The sequence below is a fragment of the Platalea leucorodia genome, assembly GCF_965183815.1.
Source record: "Platalea leucorodia genome assembly, chromosome: Z".
Lineage (NCBI taxonomy): Eukaryota > Metazoa > Chordata > Aves > Pelecaniformes > Threskiornithidae > Platalea > Platalea leucorodia.
The window spans coordinates 87,953,287-87,980,845 of NC_138858.1; the positions used below are offsets into that span (position 1 = coordinate 87,953,287).

General features: G+C 55.1%; 1 protein-coding gene across 2 annotated transcripts; it reads right to left on the reverse strand.

Annotated features, from left to right (window-relative positions):
* Positions 1–396: 396 nt before the first annotated feature.
* FBXO10 (F-box protein 10) lies at positions 397–27,531 on the reverse strand. Of its 2 annotated transcripts, none has more exons than XM_082336205.1 (12): positions 27,193–27,531; positions 26,132–26,372; positions 23,630–24,220; positions 17,358–18,206; positions 14,786–14,935; positions 13,236–13,372; positions 9,460–9,530; positions 8,711–8,863; positions 6,513–6,788; positions 5,890–6,200; positions 3,097–3,278; positions 397–1,655 (listed from the first exon to the last, which is right to left on the reverse strand). In XM_082336205.1, exons 3-12 carry the CDS (start codon positions 24,212–24,214, stop codon positions 1,490–1,492), a joined length of 2,880 nt encoding a protein of 959 aa, XP_082192331.1. In that variant the 5' UTR covers positions 24,215–24,220; positions 26,132–26,372; positions 27,193–27,531; the 3' UTR covers positions 397–1,489. The 2 variants fall into 2 exon arrangements, with proteins under 2 accessions (XP_082192331.1, XP_082192330.1); XM_082336204.1 differs by having other exon boundaries at positions 27,011–27,531.
* Positions 27,532–27,559: the final 28 nt, after the last annotated feature.

A 27,559-nucleotide genomic window follows, 5' to 3' on the forward strand; every position in this document is an offset into this window, starting at 1 on the left:
CTTTAAAAAAAAAAAGTGGATGGGATCTTACAGCATCGGTCTGCAGAGAAGCAGCAGATGAGATCAGACCGTGCAACACACTTACACCAGCTCATACCAGAGGAGAAACCTGTCTGGACAGCTTGTTATGTGAATGAGACAGAGAAAATCCAGCTGGGAACCGACTGCCAGTTTTGGAAGGGGGGATGACAAGGCAGCAAGTGCTAGCTGCTCATGCGAGGTTATGGCTGCAAGCCTCCATCTCCCTGCAGCAAGAGCACCGGGCCCCAGGGGACAGCAGGGGATGGCCAGTGACACCCTCAGAGCCATGAGCCCCTGCCCCGCTCCTCCCAGCCCCAGGGGAGCTCAGCCCCATGGGCTCGGGGACACCCACCCTCTCCCGAGCACCCCGCAGACCCAGGGCTCGCTGCCAGGGGTACGGGAGATGCTACGGGGCGCAGGGGAAGAGCATTCCGGGATTGCACAAGGCTCATTGCAGGATGCCCAGGGGGGAACCTAATGTGGGGAAATGCAGGCATCGACATGGTTTGGGGAGAACAAACATGGGAAAACAGGGATAAGGGGATAAAAAGTGGCCCATTGCATGTAAACAGGTGGCTAGTGGCCAAGGACAGATGCTGGTCTGGCCATGCCTGTGCTTGATGAGCGCAGTCTGTCCTGTTTGCTCACCAAACGCTGTTTCTAACTCTTCCCAGGGTGAGGGCTCTCTCCCCCTTTGGTGCAGATGCCAGCATCGTGGTGTGTGGGGATCTGCATCTGCATGGGGCTGCTACCAACAAGGAGGTAAAGTGGTTTGGGAGCCCAGGCACTCTGTCCGTCTGTCTGTGCATGTCTGTGTCTGTCTGCCTGTCTGTTGAGGAGGGGCTGCAGCCTCTGGGGGCCCATATGACTCGGTGCCAGAAACTGGGGAGACTGGGGCCCAGGGGCAGGTACTGGGCAGACAGCGTCTGAGCTCGGCTGCTAGCGGGACCCACACTGCACATATGTATGTCTGCCTGCATTGGTCTGTGTGCCCCTTCTGGGTCAGAATCAGCAGAAATAGAAATTGAGCAAGACCACACAGGACATGTTGTCAGCCTCTGAGTCTTCTGGCACAAATCCAGATGGTCACTGACAAAGCAGCTTCAAAGCAAGTGATTCCCAAATAAATAATGCCGCCGGTCCCACAGGAAGAGAGATTTGTCCAGAGCTCAGGCTGAGGAGGCCCAGCCAGGCACGCTGGTGGTCCTGCCAGGAGCACATTTCATCTAAGGAACTGCTCGCTTGTAAATTACCCCAGCAGCGATCTCAGTGGGTGAAGAGGAAGAAATTAATGGCTGTTTTCCCAGCTATTTTTTATTTAGTGAGGTGCCACTAAAGTTGCAAAATCCTTCATGAAAAAGGGAGTACAGTTCAACGGGATTCCCCGTCCCTGAGCGGTGAGAGCTTCCTGGCGGCAGCTCTGGAGAAAAGACAGGCAGACAGACCGGTGAAGAGACCTCCTCCCTGGTCAAAGAATGGTGCAGAAGATGCTTCCGTGGTTGTGGCAGCCCCCATCCACCCTGCTGGTTATGCTGGAAACCCTCTGACCACCAGCCGCCGTGCAGGACCTCGGGGCGCCTCCTTCGATGTGGGGCCGTGCTGGGGGGTTGATCAGCATGCACTCCATATCAAACCTGGGAAAAGGAGAGACATCCCACATGGGGCCGTGAGTGGGGTGGAACAGCGCTTCCAGAGCAGCCTGAGAAACGCTCCCCTGAGGTTCACCCTTCAAGGAGGAACGGGGCAGAGCAGTGCTGGCAGGCGCACAATGCTCACCATGCGACGCCTGTTCCAAAACTCAAGTGGGACAGAAATGGTTGGAGAATTGAGACAGAACATCTTGCTTTATTGCAAAACCTACTTTTCATTATTTTTACAGCTAACACCTCTAAGTGACTGCAAGTTCTGGGGGATGGGGTAAGAGCCTGCACAGGGACCTCCCAAGAATTGCTTAAAGGGCCTCAGATTTGAGAACCTTAATGGAGGAATATTGGGGCTAAGGGCACTGGAGGAGGTTGCTGAGAGTCCTCCCTAGTGCACTTGACTTTCATGCCGTGGGAGGCTGGAGGACCAGGTGAGAGCATCATCAAACTGGGACACCTCCATGGCCTAACCTCCCTCCAGTAATGCAAGTCTTCCACTTTACTGTGTCCTCTCCCACACACTGGACCAAGATTTGTGACCCCGAGAGAAGAGTCAAGGTCAAATTTCTAGCTAAGAACAATCCACTGAATACCCAGCCCTTGTATGGGTGGCGGGGCTCCAGTTTTCCCTCCTCAGGCATCCGCTGCAGAGGCCTGGTCTAGAGTGACCTGTTTTGAACGAGGCCTATAATGATGAGAGTCTTTGAGATCTGGGTGACAGCCGGCAGCTGAGGAAAGCTTTGCAATACCCGTTAGACGTTTGCAGCTACAGAGGTACCTCTGAAGACCACCAGAAGACATGTTCTCACTGGGCACAAAGACCAGGGTAGCTAAATCATGCCCGGGAAAAAACAAGCACTCCAAGATCCATTTTCTCATTTGCCATTCACATTGCTCTGGTAGCAAAAACCTGGAGGTGGAATCTGGTGCCTGAAGCCACCCTCATCCTCACCAGCACAGAAGGACAATGCAGACGGGGGGTGGCTCTGGCTGTTCCTCCTTCCTCCAATTCTCTTGGCCCAGGCTACAAACAACCTGGGGTTGTCCGTGCTGCAGGGAGAGAAGTGCAGTACACAGACACGGCAGCCAGGCTTCAAAGGCAGCACTGTGCAGGAGAATGAGCTGTCTGGGGTACAGGGCAGATGTCCCTGTGCTCAGAGACACTGTGAAGACCCATACTGGCTGTCAAGGAATAATCCAAGCCCCTCACTTGGCTTTAGAAGTATCCCATGAGGAACCTTTTGGCTCTGCTTGACCTGCAGTCCTCATCTGCAGTGGGTCACCACACACATGGGGCTGGTGCCGTGGGTCAGCAAGTGTGGGAAGCTGGGAAGAGGAGCTCCAAAGCAGAGACCTCCGGTGCTCACCTAACAGAGGAGCACCACAGTGGTTCCAAGCTCACAACTGCACCCTGTGGTGCTGGGGGCCTCACCTTTTCTTGAAGGTGAGAAGCACGTTGTTTTGGATGATGCAATCCTCTGCATTTGACATTGGTTGCAAAATGGATTTCTTGGATCTCCCTTGGAAAATGACGTTTTCCTGCACCAGGCCTTTGGCTTCATCAAAGAGAGCAATCCCATAGTCCCGAAAGGACTGGATCCTGTTCTTGGTCACCTGCAAAATAAGCTTTAGACAGGATGACCCAAGCAGAAGGACATTGTTCATGCAGCTCCTTGATCAACACAAAACCAACCCCCAAATCTCTTGTACAGGCTCACTAGCACTCCCTGGCAGTTTGGGAGCATACCAAGGGTTCAGACTGGACGTGCCATAGCCATGCACACACAAGCTTTCCCAAAGCCTTCCACATCTTACTGGTGGCCCCTGCTGGCAGCTCAGTAGCTGTCAATGCTAGATGCCACAAGCTTCACTGCAGCTGGTACCCAAACCCCTGGTGAAACACAAGCACAGATGCTGCTGAGCATGAACCTGACACTGCTCCTTGCCCTCCAGGTTTCAAACGGCTGTACTGACAGGCTGTCACTTCTTTGTATGTGAAAAAAGAGCACTTAGGAGTCTCCTCTTCCCAAGAAAGAGAAGGCCACAGCTCTCACTGTGCCATCATCTGGAAGATCAGTTCGGTCCCTTCTCCTCCTTGGCTCCACAGCAACAGCTGCTGTGATGCTCCTTGCCCAGCACTGCTCTGCACCCAGCACGGCACACCATCTCACCTGCTCTCAGGCACCTCTTGGGCTCTGCCAGTGAGCAGACTAGAAACAACAGCACCACAACATTGCCAGTACTTCAACAAGGACTGTGCCACCCGCTCTGCTCCCCAAATGAACCCTGCAACGTGAATCGTGCCTGTGTGCTCCAGGAGACTGGACAGCTGGGACCATGGAAAATGCAGTGGTTTTTAGCTTCTGGTCCAGAGGACAATGTTTTTCTATAGGCATGGTTTTCAAAAGGAGTCCACAGCTCCTGCGGGGCTCATGCAGAGCATTTGTCTTGCCAGGGCTTTCTGTATACTCATTTTAGCTGTCCTTCACAATGAGTTAAATTGCATTTATCTATCATTTTGATGCACAATGGCTTCACCTGAACAAAGAACAGAATGGAGGTAACCTTGAGCCAGGTACTAACCTTGGGAACTGGCTAGATGCTGGAACACTGCATCTAACTTACAAAAAATCTAGTTCAGATGCCAGCTACCCCAGTTCTTCAGCACAGCTCACGCAGCCTGCAAATCTCCAACAGAGGCCTATGGGATCACCCACTTGACTGTGCCACTCAGCTAAATACAGGGGACAAGCCCGAGAGAAGACGGACTTTGTTGAATGTCATCGCACCGAAATGCACAGGATTCCCTTTGCTGCTCTGAGGGAAGAGAGGTCTCTCCTACAAGCCATCTGTGAATCCACATGTGGGAAATGACAACTGAGCTGTCCTTTACCACGGCTCAAACATCAGATAGATGTGACATGCCACCTGGGGATCACTGTCAACGAGGATACAGCCTTGAGATAGGACTTCCAAAATATACTCTTTCCTTTGCCACTGAGCAATGGCATGAGCTTGCCACAAGACCCTCCTCTATGTGCTTGCCCACCTGAAAAGCTGCTGCTGCTCACAGACTTTTCACATTCCTGTCACTGTGGGTACCGAGTGCTCTGGGGCAACATGGCCAGCTCCACTGGTACATGTGTGCTTTCCTGCTGCATGTGAGCAATAATAAGCATGGACCCAGCAACGCTGAGGCTAGGGAAGATCTCACCTCCTCCCTCTGGGCCCTACAAAGCACTTCTAAAACTCTCTTGACAGATGTTAGGATGTGACACACTTCAAACCCACTAGGGATGGAAATCCGACTTTATTCTGAGCAGCGCACTCTAACTTTGCACTGCTGGCCCAACTGAAAACAAATGCTTACTTAATTCCTACCTAGATCTTCCCTTAAACAATTTCTGCCAACTTTCCTCCAGCCTATTCCCAATGATTGCCCAAAAAAACCTCTGGAGTTAAGGAGTGCTGGTGGAAGGGAGCTCTGGAATAGGACTGTCTACAGCACTAGATCAGAGCAGTCCTGGCTTTGTCCTGCCAAGGCTTAGAAACCCCCAAGGATGGTGACCCCACACCATTCTGTGACCTGTCCCAGGGCTGCACCACCCTCCGAAGCAAGAGAATCCCAGTCTCCCACGCGGACCTCCCAAGGTCCAGGAACCACTGCAACTTGTGCTGTGAATCCTTGTTGTACTGCCTGGCACTGCCAAGAAGAGCTTGGCTCTGACTGCCCTTCAGGTAGCTGTGGGCTGCCATTAGATCCTCCTTGGCCTCCTCTTTGCCAGGCTAACCAAGTCCACCTCCCTCTGCCTCATCTCATCAGTCATGTGTCCCGGCACTTGCCCATGCTGGTCACTCTGTGCTGTACCCTCTCCCTTTTCTCCACCTCCCTCTTAATTTTGAGGTCCCAAACTGGACACATTTCAGATGCAGCCTTCCGATGGCAAAGGAGATGGGTGACAACTTCCCTCGATCGGCTGGATGTGCTTCTAATGTAGCCTGGAAATTACAGCCCACCTAATCACAGGGTCAAGGACACCGTCCTGATTGCTCCTCCTGCTGGCAATGCCAGGGCAGTCCCTCCCGTCCTGCTTGCCAGCCAGGGGCCTGCTGGCTTCCCCCTTGCCCAGGGAGGGAGGGCAGCAGCAGCAGGCTCTGTCTCGCCTCTGCCCCCAGCCGCAAGGACACACAAATCAGTGCCCCCTCAGCTCTCCACAAGACGCACCTTCATGTCCGCTGTCTGGAGCAGCTGAAGGCCACACCTGTGGTTGCCGATGATGTCGTTCTCCGCGATGACGCCCTCTCCCTTGGAGACGATGCCATGGCTGCTGTTCTCATAGATGCCGTTGCCGCGCAGCTCCACCTGGCACTCGGCCTCGACCAGCACGCCTCCCCGGCTGTTGCAGGAAATGCTGTTGTCTGCAATGCGCGTCAGCTGGCTGCTCTGCAGCACCGCCACCCCGCCATCGCGGTTGGCGTGAATTACGTTGGCGATGATGTTGAGCGCTTCGCTGCTCTTGATGTGCAACCCAGCAGCTACCAAACAAAAAGAAGAAGAGCTATCGGTTAAGAGCTTGCAGCCTCAGTCACGATGAACACAAATGTATTTCTATTTCTAAAAGCTACTCAGTTTCCTCTGTCACAATATGACATTCTGACTGGGAGCTTAAGGACAAAAACCCACCCACACTCAGGTTTCAGCTCATCATTTCTCCAGGGTGCTCCGGGCCTGGTGGAAGCTGAGGAAGACCCTGGCAGACCCCGGTGCTGGGCGGCCAGGACAACACACTGTTCTGCATGCCACCCCTTCTCCTGGAGCCTGGAAAGAGCCCTGGGCCCCAAGCTCACCTCCATTGTGGTTGATGCTGTTCAACTCCACCAGCGCCACGTTGATGGGATGCCGGGCAGACAGGTACTCCTCCTCGCTGTCAGGGTCGTTCTCCCCGCCGGCACCCTCCCTCTCCTCCTGGAAGCTCTCGTTACCCCCCTGGCCGGGGGGGTAGTCACCAGTGTCGTCCTTGCGGCAGAACACCGCCACCCCGTAGATGCTGTTGTGGCTGATCTGGTTGTTGATGAGGTGCGGGAGGCTGGAGGACATCATCCACACGCCGCAGCCCTTGTTGCCTGCAGTGTGGGGTGGCATAGCCCACTGACTTAGCAGTGCTTGGAGACCCCCCAGCCCTGCCCCAAAACAGCCGATAGTCCACATGCGGTGCAGATGGGATAGAGGTAATCCTCCTCTAAGCACATGTGAAGGCTAACCTTACATGTCAGGGGCTCACAGCAATCCCTTGGCCCTGACTTGGTCCCGCTGGGCTGACTCGAGTCCCAGTGCCTTTGTTTCCCCACCGCTGCCCTCTCCTGGCACTGCCCATGCTCTGACCCCAGCTCAAGTCCCCTGATTTAACTCATGCAACCAGGAGGTAAACCCCTGCCACCCTGGGGCTCTGTGGGATGACCAGGCACAGCCCTGTCCACCAGCTCCACGGGCAGGTGGCTTTGCCACAGACAGATAGCCACAGTGCTGGAAGCCAATGTGCCACCAGCACCCGCTCCCAGGATTAGGCATGCCCTGGTCTCTTCTCCTCCTCCAGGACTGGGAGTCTCTGGGGCCAGGGAGCGAGCAGCTCCGGGAGCACTGAGCCAGGTTACCCCAAGACTTGGCCTTGGGGGCTCAGGTGTATTCTCCAGTGTCTAATGCAGGCTGAGCTGCAGCTTCACCACCCCCAGGTTGGCTGGGACCTACAACCATCCTCCTCCTGCCCCAGCCACTGGTGTTCCAGAAACCTCTGGGAACTCCCTATCCGTGTACCTTTACCCTTGCTGCCAGGGGCTGACACTGGCCACCAGCACCGCTGGCCACCACTGCCTCCAGTGTTACTAGTGGGACAGATGGACAGACAGATGCACACAAAGCCATGCTACATGACTGCCTGCATCCTGTCTCTGTCCTGAACAGGGCCAGAGAGGAGCACAGCTTCACCAGGACTTGGGCCCACACCCTGGCAGTGGTGGGCTCTCTGCAGCGCTTGTCTCTGCAGACATTTTAAAACCCCTTTAAAAAAACTATTTCCAGCTTCCTAAGAAAATCAGCTGGGGATTTTACCCCCCGTCAGACACTAGCCCAGTTATTAGATTACAGACTCTGCCAGACTCCTCTGGCCCCAGGTTAGCTGGGTGCAGGACAGCAGCAGACATGGCTCCCCTCATCCCATGGGGACTGCGCGTCCTCTCCTGCAACCCTGTCCTGCACGAGGGCAACAGTGCAAGGCCAGCTTCCCTCTCAGGGCTCAGAGGCAAGCTCCTGCACTCTGCTGGAGACAAACTGGTGGTCTCCTCAGCGGGTAGAGGGCTCCTCGTGAGCCACATCTCAGTGGCACTGGCAGCACCATCTCTGGAGTGCTTACGCTGGGCTGGGCCAGCCACCGCAGCCCCCTCCTGGGCACCCACCACCAGTCCCCTCCTGGGCACCCACCACAGCTCCCTCCTGGGCACCCACCACAGCCCCCTCCTGGGCACCCACCACAGCTCCCTCCTGGGCACCCACCACAGCCCCCTCCTGGGCACCCACCACAGCTCCCTCCTGGGCACCCACCACCAGTCCCCTCCTGGGCACCCACCACAGCTCCCTCCTGGGCATCCACTGCCAGTCCCCTCCTGGGCACCCACCACAGCCCCCTCCTGGGCACCCACCACAGCCCCCTCCTTGGTACCCACCACAGCCCCCTCCTTGGTACCCACCACAGCCCCCTCCTGGGCACCCACCACAGCTCCCTCCTGGGCACCCACCACAGCCCCCTCCTGGGCACCCACCACAGCTCCCTCCTGGGCATCCACTGCCAGTCCCCTCCTGGGCACCCACCACCAGCCCCCTCCTGGGCACCCACCACCAGCCCCCTCCTGGGCACCCACCACCAGTCCCCTCCTGGGCATCCACCACAGCTCCAGAGCGCACTGGAGGTAGAGGGCAGCCCGGCAAGCCCAAGAGGACAGAGAGGACAGGGGAAAAGGCAAGAATCATTCTCCACTCAAGCTTGCTTCCTTACCATAGATGGTGTTTCCTTCGATGAGGCCCTTCCCATGCTCGCCCACCACCACACCATCTGAGTAGCCACAGGCGATGAGGTTGTTCCTGAGGATGGGGTCACCCCCATGGCGGATGTCCGCTCCGCCCCACTGGTTCTCACAGATGACGTTCCCTAGGGCCAGGCAGGGAGGACGAGGTGACCACACAAGCCCCCTGCCCATGGAAGAGCAAGGAGACCTGGCAAGCCGAGACCTGGCCCCACCAAAAAGCTCCCATCACCTGAGGGAGATCCCAAGCCTCAGGAGCTTCCCCATTCCCCCATTCCCCTGGCAATGGTCTCCCACACAGGACACCAGTCATTAGCAGTTCCAGTAACCACCACCTCCCTCTCCTCCGAGGTGTAGGGCAGAGTGGAAGTCCACTCAGAGGTGCCATAACAGCAGGAAAACATCACTGACAGCTTTAGTTTATCAACTGGATGGCACAGGAGGGAAAAAATGCACTCCACGTGGCAGATTGCTCTGGAGCACAGTTCCATGTCCCAGCTGGGCCAGAGACAAAGGGAACAATAATTTGGAGGACACGCTGCAGAAAGACTTGCTCCCTCCGTCAAGGGCAGAAATGCCAACTAGCAAATGCAAACCACAGGATTATTGCACCTAAAGTCACCGAAGAACCATAACAAGATAAATTTTGTAATCAAACAAACAGACAGAGCTTAAAGAGAGAGATAAACTGGGCATAACAATGCCATTTTCATTCCCATACCTGTGATTTGGCCTCTCCCATTCTCATTCACCGCTATTCCAGCAGCCAGTCCCTGGAAAATATGGTTCCCACTGACGTAGGAGAAGAAAAGAAAGTTACCAGCAGCAGTGTTGCCTGCTCATGGTTTGCACCAATGCCAGCACAGTGGGTCTCTGCACAGGCACCCGTCTCCCTGGCTTGCTACCCATCACAGCCTGTTGCCTGTGCCCGGCAGTGAGAGCTGGGCATGGCGCAGCTGCACAGCAAAGTGCAGTGAGAGGGAAGCACAGTGGGGAAGGTACATGCAAAGCAGAGTGGAGCTACTGACAGCCAAACCACTTTCAAGGAGGCGAAAGCACAAAAGAGGCACAGAGAAACACGTTAGTAAGAGCATTCAAAGAGTGGGAAGTGCTCATGAATATCCAAGTGGCCCCCACGTCACATCAGTTGCCTGTGCAGCCAGGGTGCAGTCTCCAGGAGTGGCCAGCCACAGTCACAGCCACAGGGAACATACGGACAGGGAGAACCAAGTGCTGCCTCCTGCACCTCAATCTCTCTGCCCGGCTGGCTGCCTGCACCCACAGTTACCCCCACCCTTGAGATGGACTTTCCTTCTCCTCAGGATTAAACTTGTCCCTCTGCAAATCACCCTGCACGCTCAGCTCTGCCGGCACCACGCAGCACACCCTGCAGGGAGGCAGTCCACCCACCACTGGCTGCTGTGGCCTCCCTATCCCTGTGGGCGGCACGGAGCAGGGGGCTCTGAGCTGCAGACCCGTGTGTCCCCATGGAAAAGTGCGGGAGACGCACCATATAGCAGCTGGAGCCCACCTAGGTGGATGTCACAGAGGACTCTGTGAGGGCTTTAGCTCATTTCCCCCATCTTCCCCAAGGCAGGGAGGCGGCGAGAGGCTTTATCAGCCACGGGACAGCTGCTCCAAGTAGAGCCCTGAAGCCAGCACGCAGATGGCGATTGCGGGTGATGGTGGGAAACGTTAAACACAGTGGCAGGAGCAGAGGCAGCACTGTGCTGGGAACGACAGCTGGGAGAGCACACGTGGGCCCTGCAGCGCCTGAGCAGAGGCGTCACCCGCTGTCCCCTGGGCTCCCACCTACTGCCTGTCAGGAGGAACAAAGCCCAGGAGTCCCCAGCCCACCGCCAGCTCCTCCTCCACAACGTGACCCCAAATCTCTGGCTTGCTGCTGAGGTTCAGAGTGGGAGAGCAATCAGGTTGATCATGAAGCAAAAATACCAACCGAGTGCAATGCCTGGCACCAACTCTGCCCTGGCATCCATCCAGGAGCACTCACTGGAGACAGCTCCACTCCCCCCAGGCTGCGAAGGGAGCAGAGGCACTTCTACAGCAGCAAGCCAGGGTGGGAAAGCAGCGCCTGTGACATGCGATCACCAGCAACGCGTGATCGCCAATGCTGGGGGGGGGGTGGAAGGGGTGGGCGCAGCGCTTCATGCTGCTGTCCTGCTCGCAGGGACAAGTGCAGGCAGAGTGGGGGCCACCCCACCTCGCTGGGCAGAAGTGCCTCTGCTGTCCTCGGCTGCCCTGGCATGGCTGCCCTGGCACGGCTGCCACTGCACGGCTGCCCCTGCATGGCTGCCCCTGCACGGCTGCCCCTCCACTCGCAGCTGCCTGCTTAGGGGCAGCAGCTGAGGCTGCCTGCTCAGGCAGGGCCGCTCAGTCCAGCAGCTGAGGAAAGCCCCTGCCGCCCTCCCAGAACAACGCAGCTCATCAGCAGTGCCCAGAGAATGGAAAGCTGCTTGTGGGCTGCAGGGCCTGGTGCGACACACGCTCTAGAAAGAAGGACCAGGTGAGAAAAGCACACAAGGCGCCTGTACTTGAAATCCACGCTTGCACCAACAGCTGCAGGGTAAGGAGGAAGAGAAGCAGTGAAGCCAACCCAGAGGCAATCCCCCAGGAACACAAGGCAGGGGCTCTCAGCTGCCCAAGTCCCACCGCTGTCGGGTAGTGCCCTCCAGTGCTGCTCTCACCAGCTTAGGGGAGCAGGGAGTAGCCTTGCACCACCGGGCACAATCACACTCGGCACCTCCCAGCCTCGGCACAGTGGGGGATGCAGTCTTACCCAAAATGCTTTTTAGCTGCTGCAGAGGGTACCTCTGACTGGAAGACATACACGCCCAAGGGCCTGTATAATGCTTAAAAATGATACTCAGCACCCACGTCCCTGGCACACTTCTCAGAAGGACACCCCCCTGCTTTCTGCACGGAACCCCTCACAACACCCCACCGAAACCTGTCCCCCAGCCAGGCAGCTGCAGGCAGCAACACGGGATGGAACTGGGCTTGCAGCTCTTAGGGATGGGCAAAACATTATTCTGTTTCCAGCTGTGCAAAAGGCACGCAACAAAGGACATTACTCCTACCATAAACGTCCCCCTTCTGACAGCCCTGCCTGCCCACAGCTGCACACGCCATCCCGTCGGTGAGATCCAGCCATGCCAACAGCCCCCGTCGAGCCCCATGCTCGGCACAGCTGCACATGGCACTGCTGGGACAGCACCGGTGCGCGCAGCCTCAGCCAGCGCCGGAGCCCGCCTCAAGCCAGCGCAGCCAAAAGACAGGACAGAGCAGGGGAGCTCCTCCAAAACGGGCAGCTGGTCAGGACAAAAAGGTGTCTTCCCACTGAGCTTCCTCCCTGCCTCCTCCCCATCATCTCCTACATGCCAGCAAGCACGGATGGTCATACGTCAGTCACAAGGTGCAAGCTGGGGTTGCAAACGATGTTGTGAGAAAGTACGGAGGGAAGGACATCTAGTGAATCTCCATCCAGCAGTGTGTTTCCTCTGCACTGCCATTACAACACGGCTTTTCTCAGAAATCAATACCTCTCTGAGAGAGAACTTTCATAATCCCGTGTTGGAAAGCCCAGCCTTGACCCCTGTGTTTTCAGGGCTGGGATGTCTGGTGCAGACTTCTCCTCTCTGGGTCCCAACCTAGACTAAGTGCCTCGGTAACGCATTCTTAAGTGTCCATACGGGCAGTCTGTCTAAACCTCACCAGCACACAGATCATGAACCCGCAAGATGTCGCTTTCATTAGGACTGCAGGACTCGAAGCTGAAGCACTGTTAATTATCAATTCCAGCATGAATAGTCACATCCTAGCTACAGGTCTGACCCAGGGCAACTATTTTCTTCCCTTTGTGCCCTACCCTGCTCTGCAGCACCACAGTGAGTTGTCACACGCCTGTTCCTTAGCACCCACAGGCATGGTGAGAGGCAGGAAGGGATGAAAGTACAGACGAGATGCCCCTCACATCTGCAACCAATACCATGCTCCAGCTGCTATCTCATTTCTGGGCTCATTGCTACCAGTTGATACCACCAGGTAAAGCTGATGACATTGACCTGAAGAAAGCCTGCCAGACACCAATACTAACATCTAAACCGAAGGGTATTAAACACACACAACTCTGTAGCTCCAGGCGTTTAAAGCAGAAAGGTGAACTGGAGTAACAATGATTGGAGTGCTGAGGTCCGTTACTCCCTTTCCTGCAAAAAGCACCATATGTGTGAGTTGTTCATCCTGAACACAGCCTCTGTCCTCCTCAGATCCAGGGGCAAAACCCAGGACTGGCACTTGGCAAAGACCTGGGCGCAGCAAGCAGATAGAGGGAAGTCACAGCAAGGCACTAGTGCACCGTGGTCCTATTTCTGCTCTATGGCGGGGATAGAAAAAAAGAGAAGAAACGTGTGCACAGTAGGAGGAATAGTTCTTAACAGACAAAGGAGGAGAGAGAGAGGTCAGGGCTAGCTAACATACCTCACAGCAGGGTTTCCATTATACAGAATATAAATGCCAGCTTCTTTATTCCCATAGATCTGATTGCTACGGATGATGCCTTTTCCGTTGCCAACGACGACAATGCCTGAGCGAAGGCCACTGTGTATCTTATTGCACTATGGTTTTATTTTTGCACATGTAGAGAGAATAAAAGCAAAAGGAAGGAAGGTCACTCATAAAAGTGAGCAAGAGGAGACAGCAACCACAGAGAAAAGCAACAGCTCCCAACCCTGCTGGGGAAAAGGGCAGAAGGGTAATTAATCCAGCTGCCAAGAAATCACTCTCAAATGGTCAAGGCACACTTAACTTTCACCTTTCTTTGGGATTCTAGTACACAATGACAAATTTTCCTTCCCATCATGCCTGCAGCCTCTTCTTCCTCCAGCACCTCCTGCTGCCATCTGCAAGGGCTGCCCTGGACCCGGTGATGCTTTCTCTGCAGCCCATCTGCCACTGGGCAGGGCTGGTGTGGCTGCAAGTCCAACACCTCCCCACGGCCACCAAGAGGAAAATTCCCTCAGTGGCACCCCACAGGAGCTGGAGGCAGGAGTTCAAGCAGGGGGCTTGGCGCTACAGCATGACGCCTTTTCTCAAGCTGCTAGACAGCACTTTGCACCGCCTGAATGACTGCTGTCAACAGCCACACAGCTGCTTCTCTCCATGAGGACAGGAGTATGCTGGGACCCTCTGAGCAGGACAGCAGTCCCGGCCCGTTTTCTCGCAGAGTGGCAGGGTAGCGATCGCCAAACCAGACAAAGCAACAAACAGCAGCTCAAAGCTGCAACCAAGGCCAGACACAGCCCCACAGCTCCATGGCTGAGCTGCCACCTCCTCCTCCACGGGGCCACAGCTCTGCCTGCCCCCATCTCCTGTGCAGAGCTCACATGGAGAGCTCGATGCAGCCGCAGTGTCACTCGGATGGTAGTATCTACCTCTTTGCCTCCCGCCACATGATGAAGCCCCAGTTCCTCCAAGGATGACTACACACACAGCCTTCAGTAAACAGGGACAACGTCACCCGCTGCACAGCTAGAGACACTACTGATTTGGAGGAAAAGCCGTGCTGCTGGAGAGCGGGCTGCTGCTCCCCTCCTGCCTGAGGCTGAGCAGAGAGCTGAGACACCCCTCCCAGGGTAGACAACACGATTCCCAGTGTGGGAGAAACAATTTACAGTACAGTGCCAATTTACTACCTTGCTTGCACGAGTTCACTCATTACACAGGGGTGTTTATTTGATAGGGGAACATCTCCCTACCCTCCCCTCTATGTAAAGCCATTTTAAGACACATACCATCAGAGCAGGAGACCATGCATGTACCATCAGGCAGTACTTTGCTGTGCCTTGCCCTTGGAGTTAGCTGTAGTCTAATTCATCAACAAAAACCTAAGAAACAGGCTGAAGGGCAAAGCTAACAGAAAGGTCAGTGTTTTCTATACTGGGAGATGGATCCCTGCTGCCCCTCAGAGAGAAACAGCAGGTGAGAGAAAGAGTGTGCTGCCCTCCAGCACAGCTTGGAGGGGTACATACCAGCACAAGGGGGTTGGCTCCCTTACGAATGTCCACTCCGGCCTCACAGTTCGAATGGATGTTGTTGTCTGCAATCAGGCCTCCTGCCGACAGGCGCAGGAATATCCCCGATGCCTTGCAATGGTGGATGTCATTCCTCAGCATGATAACCTGCAGGGAAGAGGAGAAGCACCTGTAGTTGTAGTTAGAAGGACGAGGAAGAGGACATGACCAAAGGGTATAGCTCTCCCTTCTGCAGCCTCTGTGCATCTATGATCTCTCTGCCTCTCCTGCAACCCAGGGTGTGCCAAGCACAGGGGACACCTGAAAGGAAGTGTGGACAAGTGCTATGGTTAAGCCTGTTGGGCATTACCCACTGGCATGGGTTTGCCTGGGGATGGGGACCTGCAGTGCTTGGTGCTGCAAAGACATCCTCTTGGCCTAACATGTTCCTCCGCTTGACAAAGCCCGTGTTCAGGTGTGCCCAATGGCTTTATTCACTGCACTGTGCTTGCACACCATCAGCAACAGCAAGCAGTCATTCCCTGTCCCATCTCCGCACCGCTCGTGGTACAACAGACCTGCCCCCTTGCCACTCAGGCAGTCCCCATTCGCATCGGCATCGTCTCCGTACACAGTTGGCAACAGGCTGCCTCCTGACTCTCTGCTGCACAGAGCTGCTTGGAGGCAACACGTCAAATGCCACAGAGCCTCCCATGAGTCTCTCATGAAGCTGACTGGGCCAGTGTGCTACAGCATACACGCTCAGCACATGACCTGTCCATCGATTTGCACCTTCAGAGCAAAGATCCTGCCATTTGTGGCTAGAAATGGCCCAGCCAGCAAACTGAAATTACTGACACGGCTCATGACAACCCAGTTTCCTCTAAGCAAATAAGTAGTTAAATATTTACGCAGCAGCAATCTAATATTTTCCAGCCATACAAAATCATGTCCTAAATCCATGTTGTACGAGTGCTAAGAAATAATCTACAAATTGCCTTTGCATATCCCATTTCAACGAGCAACACAGATCAGAAGGTAATTAAATTATACTTCCTTTTATTTGCTCATTCCAGAAAGGTGCTTCATTCAATCTCTTGACTAAACGTGGAGCTCGGCAGAGCTTGACAGCTGCCTGTCTTCATCAGTCATGCTTGGCAGCCTGGGGAGGTAGCTATAGGAGGCAAGAAACCCAGGCGCCCGCTCCAGCTGGGTCCCACACACCAGACCCTGGTCCAGGCTTGCCCTGCGTCGGAGGGTCCTGGCTGTGCAAGGACACTGAGCCCTTGCCAGCTCCGCCATGCTCCTGTTTCACATTGTACCTTGCCCCCATCTCACAGCCAAGCATTTCACTGTCTCCCGTTGCCTGATGCTCTGATACCCACCTCTCGACAAGAGCCTCTGGGCTAATTCCTAGCTGAGCAAATTCTCACTGAGAGCAGCAGCTGGGCTGGTGTCATCTCCCTCCCATTTGCTACCAGTTAAAACCAGGCTGTTGATCGAACAGGAAGCAAACCAAGGGGCATAAAAACAGAATGTGGTCCAAAGTGCTGGACCTCCATTTGTTGCTAGCCTAACTCGTCCGAAAAACAGCCCCTGAGCAGCTCAGAGGGGCTGAGCAGCACGGTGGAGCCACACGAGGTGCCTCTGCTCCCTCCTGCCGCCACTCTGCATACGTGGGGCGGCCTTTGGGAGGGCACCTCTGGTACCAGTATCCCGTGGAAAGAAAGGAGCCGTCCTCCACTCCCAAGAAGCAAAGCATTTCTGCAGGGCACAGGCAACAGCACTCTGCAGTCCTTCTGTGGGGACTGCAGATGGGGAGCTAGCACCATCACAGCAAAGCCCTTTCCTAGAACCGGGCGGAAAAACATTCCTACACGAAACTTTTATTTGCAGTCTTACAGTGAAAAATGGGCCCAAATCCTGGGCTGCCCTGACCAAGTGGTGGGAATGGCCTTGCTCTGGGCAGGTGGCTGAAGAAGAGCCTCCCGAGCCCCCCTGACACCACCAGCACCGGGGACTTTGGCAGTGTGATTCTTCCCCCAGTCCTCGCCGCCACCATCGTGTCTGAAGAGAACCACAGGCACAAGGTGGAGAGCTCTGGGCGAGCGCAGGGTTAGATGGTACTGTGCTGAGGGAAAACCTCAGTTCAGCCTCCAGCACATGTCTCCAGCCAAAATCCCTCCTTAAACCCCATCTCTGCCTGCGGCAGGCACATACCCCTGTAGGCTCTCCTGAAGCAGCCAGGACAGGCTGTGGCAAGGGGCAAGACCAGGGGCTGACACCACAACCCCTAAGTCCCCGTGTTTGTGGTATGGCCTGTGCTGGGAGCAGCACAGGTGATCATAACCAGCAGCACTTTTACAGGGTAAGAGTTCCATTTACAGGCAGAGAGGCCCTCACTACCCAACCCCAGCATGCCAACGAGTTAACGCCTCCAATTGCAACTACAATGCTACTGCATGCAGAAGGCAGGTGGCTGCAAGTGACCTGCCCTTCACTTGGGCTGGTTAACCCAAGCTATGCACAGGAAAGGAGCTGGTGCAGCAGGAGGGAGAGGGAAGAGGGCTTGCAGCAGTCTTCACAGCACCTTACTGTTTTGTATGCAGCGCACTGCATAGGTCAGATCCCTGAAGATGCTTCCTTCCAGTTTTGCTTGCCCTCGTGAATAAATGAATATTCCTCCCTTCCCGTCCCTGAAAAGGCACTGTCGGATGATGCAGCCTTGCAGAGAGTTGGCCAGAGACTGGGCCTCCTTGTCCTGCTGCAGCTCCTGCTGCAGAGACTTGAGCTTAAGGTCCCTCTGAAGGGCAAGAAGTCTGTTGCTTTGAAGCCTGCTGTGCGTAACACCGGCAAGTGTGTGACTCAGGCTGTGGGCTTGGTAGGGCAGTTTGTACGCAGCCTGAGCATCCTCTTCATCGTCACTGCATAAGTCACTGTCACTGGAGTCTGAGTCGAGGGCTGGGTACTCCTCCTCCTTTGCTGCCCGCAGGTTCTCTCCAAATTCAATATCCTCCTGGGCTGAGCCAAGCGGGGCTTGACCACCCACAGCAGAGAGGAAGCTGCTTTGTTCTTCCCCTACAACAATCTCACATGTTCTCACTGGCCCCAGCAGCGATTCCCCCCAGCCATCCCGCTTGGCCACAGCGCAGCTGGCTGGGTCGGGCTCCCGCATGGATGCTGCGCAGGACTTGGCCAGCACGGCCAGGTACTTGCAGGCCCAGTTATGGTCAGAGCTTGGGCAGCCCTCTACAGTTACAGAGGCGTTCTCACTGCCGGTGAACTCACAGTTCTCCAGGACACAGAGGGCCACGCTGCGGAGGTGGATGCTGGACTGGCTGAAGGTGCAAAACTTCACCTGGCACGTCCCTGGCGCGTGGATCTGCAGTTGCCCATTTTCGAAGTTGCAATTGTCGAACTGGACATAGCCTGAGGTTGTCTGCAGAGTAAGCACAAGGTGAGATCATTGCACAAAGCAAGAAAAAGCAGTCCTGGATGTACCGTGAAGTCCTTCCACAGCAAACAAGCTTACGCTCACAAACACAATATGTGTTCAGGTGTCACAGATGCAATAAGCTCACATAGGTACAGATGCAGTGCTGCAAGCTGAGTTAGCAAGTATCTTGCAACAAGTGACACCTGCTGACTTTCTTCCCTGCTGGCAACATTTCCTTAACTTCCCTGCCAAGACACAGCTTTGCAGTCTCAGCAAGGCCCAGCAGTCACACGCGGGAGCAGACAGGGCCTAGGTGTGCCAAGATCACTAAACCTTAGCAACGCTCTCTACACGGAAGAGTCTGCAACCTTCAGAGACATGTATTTGCCAGCTGGCATCATTAATGGACTCAGGGGTTTACTGGGTGAAGCGGCAGGTGAGACGACATCAAACATCGCCTGGTTGGTCTGGAGAGCTACAATTCTCCCTGGAGCTGTTAGCGTACTTGGTGGAAGGATGCTGCACCCATGATGTGTCAAACACAAAGCAAAATAAGTAAAAATTTGTGCCATGCTGCTGCACAGGCATTACATTGTGACACTGCAGTAGGGGAGACACCATCGATTCCTTGTCCCCTGGCTGTGGTTTCCCATCTGACTTGCCGGTACTTGCAGAATTGTGAGCCATCCCTACCATGGCCTTCCTACTTTGCTAGGCAATGCATGTAGCAATTTATGGGTGCTGGCAAACCACCAGGATGGTTGTGCATGGCCAAGTATCTCCCTCTTGCACCGGCAGGGCAAGTCTCTGCTTATCTGCAGAAAAGGACAACAGAAATACAAGGTACAGAGAGGCCAGGTCAGAAAAGCTGGGTAGTGTGCTTGGAATTTCACTGTGCTCCTAATTTGACTAGGAATCTCCTAAATCGTTATTTTCTCTTCCTAGGTTATCCCTCAATTGCCTAGTGCACCACATTAAAAGCAGACAGATGAATAGCTTGTGACGGGTAAGCTGAGGCAATTTTAGAGATTTCTGGAGTTTGTAGCCAACACACCATCCTAACATTTGTTTTCAGCCTTGAGCACTGTCAGAAGTGGTCATACTGCAAATGGGTTTTGACATGCATTTCTTTGTACCCAAAGACAACCACACAGAAATCCTTTCAGACCACTTAGCCTGCTCCAGACTGAATCGTACCTTCCTTTTTTTAATTAAAAAAAAAGATAATTAAAAGGGACACAATCAAATCAGCTTCTGAGAGGCTGCTTGTGAAAGTCCTTCTGAAATTGCAACTTGCAAGGTTTTGATGACTGCCAGAAGGATTGGCATAAGTTTGCTTTTTTAATTTGTTTTTCATTGACAGATCTGTGAGGAAACACACTTGTTCCACCGACAGCAGCTGAAGGGCTGTACCATCACCCCGCTGCACACGGAGACAAGAGCAACAGCCTGAAAGGTGAAACGCAGCCACGCTGACCAGCCCAATGCAGGAGACATCGCTGAGCAAGACACCACGTGTGCGCTTCAGCAACCCAACACGTGGCCGCAGACAAACAGGGACTTTCTCAGCAGATTCGCAACTCAGTTTTCCCACCACGTGCCAGTGCATTATCTTTCTCCTGGGGACTTTCAGACTTAATACGTAATAAAACGTTGAAAAAGGAAATGAAACCTTAGATTATAACTGATGATGGGCTGACTCATAGAATCATAGAATCACAGAATGCTTTTGGGATGGAAGGGACCTTTAAAGGCCATCTGGTCCAACCCCCCTGCAATGGGCAGGGACAGCTTCAACCGGATCAGGTTGCTCAGAGCCCCATCCAGCCTGGCCTTGAATGTTTCCAAGGATGGGGCATCTACCACCTCTCTGGGCAACCTGTTCCAGTGTTTCACCACCCTTATCGTGAAAAATTTTCTCCTTGTGTTCAGTCTAAATCTACCCGCCTTTAGTTTAAAACCATTTGTTCTTGTCCTGTTGCTACAGGCCTTGCTAAAAAGACCCTCCCCATCTTTCTTGTAGGCCCCCTTTAAGTATTGAAAGGCTGCAGTCAGGTCTCCCCACAGCCTTCTCTTCTCCAGGCTGAACAACCCCAGCTCTCTCAGCCTTTCCTCACAGCAGAGGTGCTCCAGCCCTCTGATCATTTTTGCAGCCTCCTCTGGCCCCGCTCCAACAGGTCCATGTCCTTCCTGTGCTGAGGACCCCAGAGCTGGATGCAGGGCTCCAGGTGGGGTCTCACCAGAGCAGAGCAGAGGGGCGGAATCCCCTCCCTCGCCCTGCTGGCCACGCTGCTTTGGATGCAGCCCAGGATACGGTTGGCTTTCTGGGCTGTGAGCGCACATTGCCGGCTCATGTCCAGCTTTTCGTCTGTCAGTACCCCCAAGTCCTTCTCCTCAGGGCTGCTGTCAATCCCTTCATCCCCCAGCCTGTATTTGTGCTTGGGATTGTCCCGACCCATGTGCAGGACCTTGCACTTGGCCTTGTTGAACCTCATGAGGTCACTCATGACACGAAAGGTCTCGTTTTTGGAGGCACAGCCCATGGGCACAGCCCTTGCACCGGGCACATCCCACTCTGGACCAGATAAAAACCACAGGGCGGCCTGTAGTGTGTATCCCCTATATCCTCCCTCTTGAGCAGAGGAACGCTTACTCCTAATAGCTGACATACTGGTCCATACAGGTGGGGAGCCGGATCTATCCTCTTTCAGGTGCTGGACCAGTTTCTCCACAGCCGAGACAAAGGAGGAAGGGAGACTTTCTCGTATTGCCGGATTTGGCCAGCCAATTCATCCACCTTTTGTCCCTCTCCATCTTTCCAGGTCATTACTGCCAATAAGTTGGCATACAACGATGGTGCACTCCGTGCAAACTTCCACCACACGGGTCACGTGCAATTGAATTCATCTGATCTTTGGATAGCTGCTTGTTGTCCCGGTCATCATAAATCACCTCCAGCATCGCTAGTTCCTTCAGGTACTGGGGGAACTGGGTCCACTTGCCTGGGTGACATATAACATCTTACTTGAAGGGAAACCTTTCCTTCACACCTGAAAGGAGTCGCCTCCACAGGCTGAGGACTTTTGCCCCTTTTCCAATTGCTTTGTCAATGCCCCCTTCCCTAGAAAGGAATCGCAGCTGCTTGGCTTCCCTACCCCCTAATTCCAGGCTACCGGCCCCATTACCCCGGCATCAGAGCAGCCAGGTGACAATGTGCTCGCCTGGACGACAGCTGAAATCTTTTCTTATATCTCACAGCTCACTCAGGGATAGGGATCGGGTGGTTATGGCCTTGTTCATGCGTTCTTCCTCTTCCTCCTCCCCAGGCAGCAGCTGCATCTCTTCCTCCTGCTGTTCTCATGATGGCCCTGCTTCGGAGCAGTCTGCCTCGTCCACTTCTTCCTCCCACTCCCTCTTAGAAGAAGCTTCTCCTTCCCTTACTAAATGAGCTGACTTGCGCTTCCAATGTTTCTTCTTGTGTATAGGGGTGACTGATACTGGCATGGGTTGGTTCTCTGGCTCAGCCGCGGTGCCTGCCGCAGGGGTTGGAGTAGTTGCAGCGCCTGTCGTTTTGTCATCAGATCCAGCGACCTTCTCTTCGCCTTGAGGGTATTGAATACTGTTGCACAGGGCTCGGTAGGCATGGGCCAGGCCCCAGCACACTGCGGTGATTTGTGTCTCTCTGCAATTGCCAGAATGGCAGCATACTCTTTCCAAATATTTTACTAGTTTTTCAGGGTTCTGCACTTGCTTAGGGGTGAAGTTCCAAAACACTGGAGGTGCCCACTGTCCTAGGTACTTGCCTATACTACCCTACACACTATCCACCCTCGGGGCAGATCTCTGGGTAGTAGTCTTAAATAGCTGTTTAACCTTAAACAAGGCCTGAAACACATTCAGGAGACACAGCAATAGGAACATGCTGGTTTGAACATCCTAAGGATACTCAAAATTCTCAAGAGCTATTGTAATCGGCCTGGAAGAGAAGGGGAAGGTGAAGGAAGGTAGCTTGTAGATTGGCTCTCAGACGAGAAGAAGTAAAAAGTGTCATTATTAATAGTTCTGAGAAATGCTCCCAAAGTACAGGGATGACGGCAGCGCTGAGTACAATTTCGTGACCGATAATTTTATCATGCCGTGAGCCAGCGTTACACAGTACAGCAAAGTGATAACTTTAATCCAACTCCCAGAGGTGATAAACAGTACCACAGCAAGTAAGGTGCTACCTAACACAACTCTGACAGCAAGCCCAACAACTCTGAGAGCAAATGAATTAACGTCGTGACCAGTGACCATTAAACTAATATAATGAATGCTTATCACACATTTGTTTTAACACGCTTTGAACGGATCTGTTCTTATCTCAACCCTTTCAGCCCCACACTGGGTGCCGAAAAGGACTGTTGTGGTTTAACCCCAGTTGGCAACTAAGCACCACACAGCCGCTCGATCACACCCTCCCCGCAGTGGGATGGGGAGGAGAATTGAAAGAGTAAAAGTGAGAACATTTATGGGTTGAGATAAGAACAGTTTAATAATTGAAATAATAAGAAGAAGGATGATGATGATGATGATTGATGATAAGAGAAAAACAAAGCCCAGTAAAAACAAGTGATGCAACCGCTCACCACCCGCTAACTGACACCCAGCCCATCCCTGAGCAGCAATTGCTGCCCCTCGGCCAACTCCCCCCAGTTTATATACCGAGCATGACGCCATATGGTATGGAATAGCCCTTTGGCCAGGCTGGGCCAGCTGTCCTGGCTGTGCCCCCTCCCAGCTTCTTGTGCATCTCCTCACTGGCAGAGTATGGGAAGCTGAAAAGTCCTTGACTTAGTATAAACACTGCTTAGCAACAACTAAGACATCAGTGCGTTATCACATTACTCTCATGCTAAATCCAAAACACAGCACTATACCAGCTACTAGGAAGAAAATTAACTTTATCCCAACCAAAACCAGGACAGTACTATATATCCCTATAAGTAATCTATCATAAGCATATCTGCTGTTGTATTGGTGATAAGTTTGCACTAAGCTGTAATAGTATACACCTACTTGTTTGGTGCTGTTATTGGTTGTTGCTATAGTATTGGTTGTTGCTATACCATTATTTCTATTATTGATTGCTGCCATACTATTGATTGATATTGTATTATTGATTGCTGATAGTAATTTGTAATAGCCTGATATATTTGCTTTATTAATCAAAGGCAGACTTGCTAGTGGCCATTTGTGTGGCATTTGTCACGATCTGTAATGAAGCAGAGACATTCAGAGGACAAAGCCCTTGAGCCTCTGTGCGTTAGGGAGTCCCACAAACCCCCGGTCATGCTCTCCAGATACCCGCAGACTAGGGAACCCCCTCGGTTGTGACGCCCCAGTGGCTTCGCCATCCCCACCGCTGCCGCTCCGCCGAGCCTCACCTTGTAGAGCACCGAGGTGAAGCGGGCCGGCATGAAGACCATGTTGCAGAGGTGGGCGGTGGGGCAGTGCTGGTCGATGCTCGCCAGCAGCGCCACGTCCCCCAGCTTGCCCTGCCCCACAACCTCCACAGGCACCTTCAGCAGCACCTCGCCCTGCTCCTCGTGCACGCCAGGCAGCAACACAAGGCGGTCGTAGGGGCTGGCAGCGGCCAGGGCGGCCCGGAGGCTGCCAAACTCACCCCCTGCGCCGACGCAGAGCTGGCGCCGGCCCTTCCTCCTCCGGAAGAGGGAGAGGCAGTTGGAGGACTCCAGGTCCTGCGTGTTTTTGGTCCAGGTTTTGGAGGCCAGGTAGTGCTGTTTGAAGGCCTCTCTCCAGGACCACGGCTCCACACCGGGCTTGTTGGGCCAGTTGGGGTGCCTGTGCTCGAGGCAGCCCAGGCAGAGCTGCCGCCAGCGCGTTTTGTCCAGGCTGAGGATGAGCTCGTACCAGGCCCTGCAGACCAAGCTGCAGCGGCCCAGGTCAGGGAGGCGCAGGTAGGATAGGATGAGCTGCCACAGCTCCACCGGCAGGCCACCGACCTCCATCAGCACCTGCAAAGGATGGGACACAGAGTCAGCGGTGAGCCCTGAGAGCCTGTGGGGCACGGAGGGGAAGGCGAGGCTCAGCCAGGGCAGGGACCCCGTGTCGATAGGGACATGGAGGTCCCCACCGGACATACCTCTCCAGGGACAGAGCTGTACAGAAGCAGGCCCATAGCGGCAGGCTGGCACACCCCAGGCAGAGACACAGGCTCTGACCAAGTGGGGTTCAGCACTCATCCTACGGTGTGCTCCCTCCACCATCACCCGCAGGCCTCCCTCCTTCCCTCCCTCTCCTGCTAGCCCTGCTCACAGGCCAGCAACGCCCAAACAGGCTGTTCTGAGGTCTCTGCTCTTTCGGGGTGGTTAAAACTTCACTGCTTAACCCTGGGACTCAAAGACTGTGCACGAACAAGCACATCTGCCTGTCCCCGGCAGCATGTGGCATCGTCATGTCCCCTGCCACAGTGTCCCCCCAATACGCTCTGTCCGTCCTTGGCAGACAGCGGGTCCTCAGCGGGTCTCACCAGCCGCCCCAGCAGGCGCGACGCTTCCCTCCGGCGCTGCACTGAGCCCGCTGGGCAAGGCGGCGGCAGCGGGGAGCCAATGGCCCTGCCCTCCCCGCCCCAGCAGGACAACCCCGCACTCAGACAGGCAGAAGGAGCAGGCAGCTGCCTGTGGCGAGTCCAGCGGCGGAAACATGCTGCCGGCATGGCAGGCTGCAGTGTAGCTCTGGACAAATTGCGGCTGGCAGCCAGGAAGGGCGAAGGTGAGGCCAAAGCCTCCCAGGAGAGCACGTCTCTTGGCAGAGCCGAGGGCAACTGCTGAGCAGCAGGCAGGATTCTTTTGAGGGGCTGGTGGAGGGTCCCAGCCCCTGCCTCTGCCTCCCTGGGAGAGCCGTCTGCCAGCTCCCAGCTGGCGGCATGAAGCAAGGGGCTGCCGAGGCGGCTCAGGCGCGAGGGCAGACGCACCTCTGGTGAGTGGAAGGCATGGATGGGCGCACACGCTGCGCAACGCAGAGCCACCGCGAGTTTGGCCAGGTCACGCTGTGGGGCAGAGAGGGCTGCCAGTCCCCAACCCCAGCCTGACGGTCCTGTCTGCGACATAGGGCTTGTTAGGAAAGGCGTGAAACCTTCTCCGGAGGCTGAGTTCATCCTGCAGCCCAGCGCCCGGGGACACCAGAGGGACCCTCCAAGCAGAAGGAGGATTGAGAAGAAAGCATGCATGATTGCTGGCAATGCCCTGCCAGCAAAGCGGGCACAGCTCATAACGGACCCCAGACACCTTATCCCACCTCGGCATGAGGCCGCTGCTGCTGAGGGCATGCAAAACCATGCCCCTCTGCTCCGGCTCATGCCACCACATGCCCAGCATCATTCCCCATGTCCCACCCTGAGAAATGGTGGCTGCCAATGGCACGATGCCCCTCCTGATCACAGGACTGCAGCCCCCACTTCCCACGCTGGTCCCCCCCCTCTGGTGCATCCAGTGGCGGGCAAGTCTCCCAATGCCCCATGTGCTCAGTGACCTCCCACCAGTCTCCACAAAGCACTGGACAAGCAGCTTCACTAAACAGGGAGGCACCTCACGAAATTTACCACTTGGTATTTCAGAGCAGAAGTGTTACTATCAGTGACGAGAAAAGACAATAACGCAAAACAGGGAGCTCCACCATCCGTCAGCACCCCCCCGAAGCAGCCCACTTTGTGCACGTTATCCAGCGTGCAGCAGCCAGAGATCAGTGCTCTGGTGTGGTAGGAGCCCTACAAACACCACAAGAAAGCATGCGCATCCATGGGGCGGCTTCAGGTCAGCTGAGCGCCCAGGACACCCTTTGCTGGCAGGAGCGGCTCTGACCCCGCGCCGGGTGGTTCTGGCTTTGCCCCTGCCTATCCCCACCACTGCCAGCTCATGCCCACTCACGTGCTGGGAAACGTGCTCCAACGAGGACGGTGGTTACCCTCTAATGCCAGAGTTCATCTCACATATGGTGCTGTTAAAAGCAATCGGGAACCAGGCTCCATTCTTCTCTCACGGATGCATGCTGGCACGGCAGGCAAGCACTTAGTGCTTTGAACAATACTCTTTGACCAAGCACGGCGAATTTTACTTCTCCTTGCAGCCATCTTGACTTCCAGCTATCCTGCAACTGTCACGAGGGAATCTGCTCAAGAAAGCACAGACCTGCCTTGAAACTGAGTTTCAAGTTTGTCCTAGGGTCCTACACAACGCCTGGGTACCCAGTGAGGAATCCCCCGCTTTACTGCAAGAAATACAGATATGCTGCCACAGCCCCGCAGCAGCACTCCACGCAGTTTGCTGGGAAGGAAGGTCTCGTGGCAGCAGTGCCACATCCCTCACAGCTACGGTCTGCGGGGCTCTGAGCAGCTCTGAACCTCCCCCCAACATGACATCCCCAGCTCGGACATCGTGATGCCATGGAAACCGGACACTGACACTGGAAGAGGGAGAGTTTTGAGCAGAATTTGGGGGGAAGACTTAGTCTCACACCCTTTCAAGCAGGCAAACAGCTCAGCATTTTCTCTGGGCTGTTCCTCTCCCTTTTGCAGGCTTATCATTACGGGTTAAATTGTAATAAGCCTTACCATTAAACTTTGTGGTACAATACAAATACTAAAATAAAAATGAACCATTGTTATTTACTACCAAACTACTGAAATTAATCAAACCCCGCAACAAAAACACAGTAACACTACGCGCTCTGTCAGTGCTTTGTATCTTCCAGCACCTCCCCAGCGAGAAGCGACCGGGACATCAAGCCCAGCCAAGAAAAGAGGATACCGCCGTTCCCAAAGGGCACCGAGGAGGCCTCGCTGAGGGCTTCACGCCAGCCTCGCAGCCACCGGGGACCGAGTGCCCGAGAGCCTCCGAGCCGCCCCAGCGCAGCCCGGGATCGGCCGGGGGTTCTCCCGACGACCTCCTTCCGTGGAAAAACGCCTGCGGTCCCCTTCGAGGCGCGGTACCTGATCCTAAAGCAGGTTCTCGCCTGCCGCCAGCGGGGCCGGGGGTCGGCACAAACCCGGGGCAGGGCGGGCAGCCGGTGAGAAGCGCCGCCGAGCCCCCCGCCGGCGGCGGACGCGCTCCCGGCGCCCACCCGCGCCGCGCGGCAGCTTTTCCCCAGCTCCCTCCCCGCAGCGGGGGGGAGCCCTGCCCAGGACGGCAGAGGCGCTGCCGCCGCCCCCGCCGGAGCTGCGGGCAGAGCCCGGCCCCACCGCCCGCCGCCCCGCCGCAGCTCAGGGCTCGCACGGGGGCTGCCCGGGGCGCGCTGCCGCCCCCCCGCCGGCGAGGCGCGGGGGACACGCGTGGCACGGACCCAAACCAGACGCCGCA

Bases quoted from the DNA above. Each gene is read 5' to 3' on its own strand.
- FBXO10 (XM_082336205.1), bottom strand. From the start codon at position 24,214: ATGGAGGTCGGTGGCCTGCCGGTGGAGCTGTGGCAGCTCATCCTATCC. The intron at 6,201-6,512 runs GTGAGCTTGGGG...TTTGTTTGGTAG, and splicing joins CAGCATCAACCACAATGGAG to CTGCTGGGTTGCACATCAAG. The intron at 3,279-5,889 runs GTGCGTCTTGTG...CTTATTTTGCAG, and splicing joins TCCAGACAGCGGACATGAAG to GTGACCAAGAACAGGATCCA.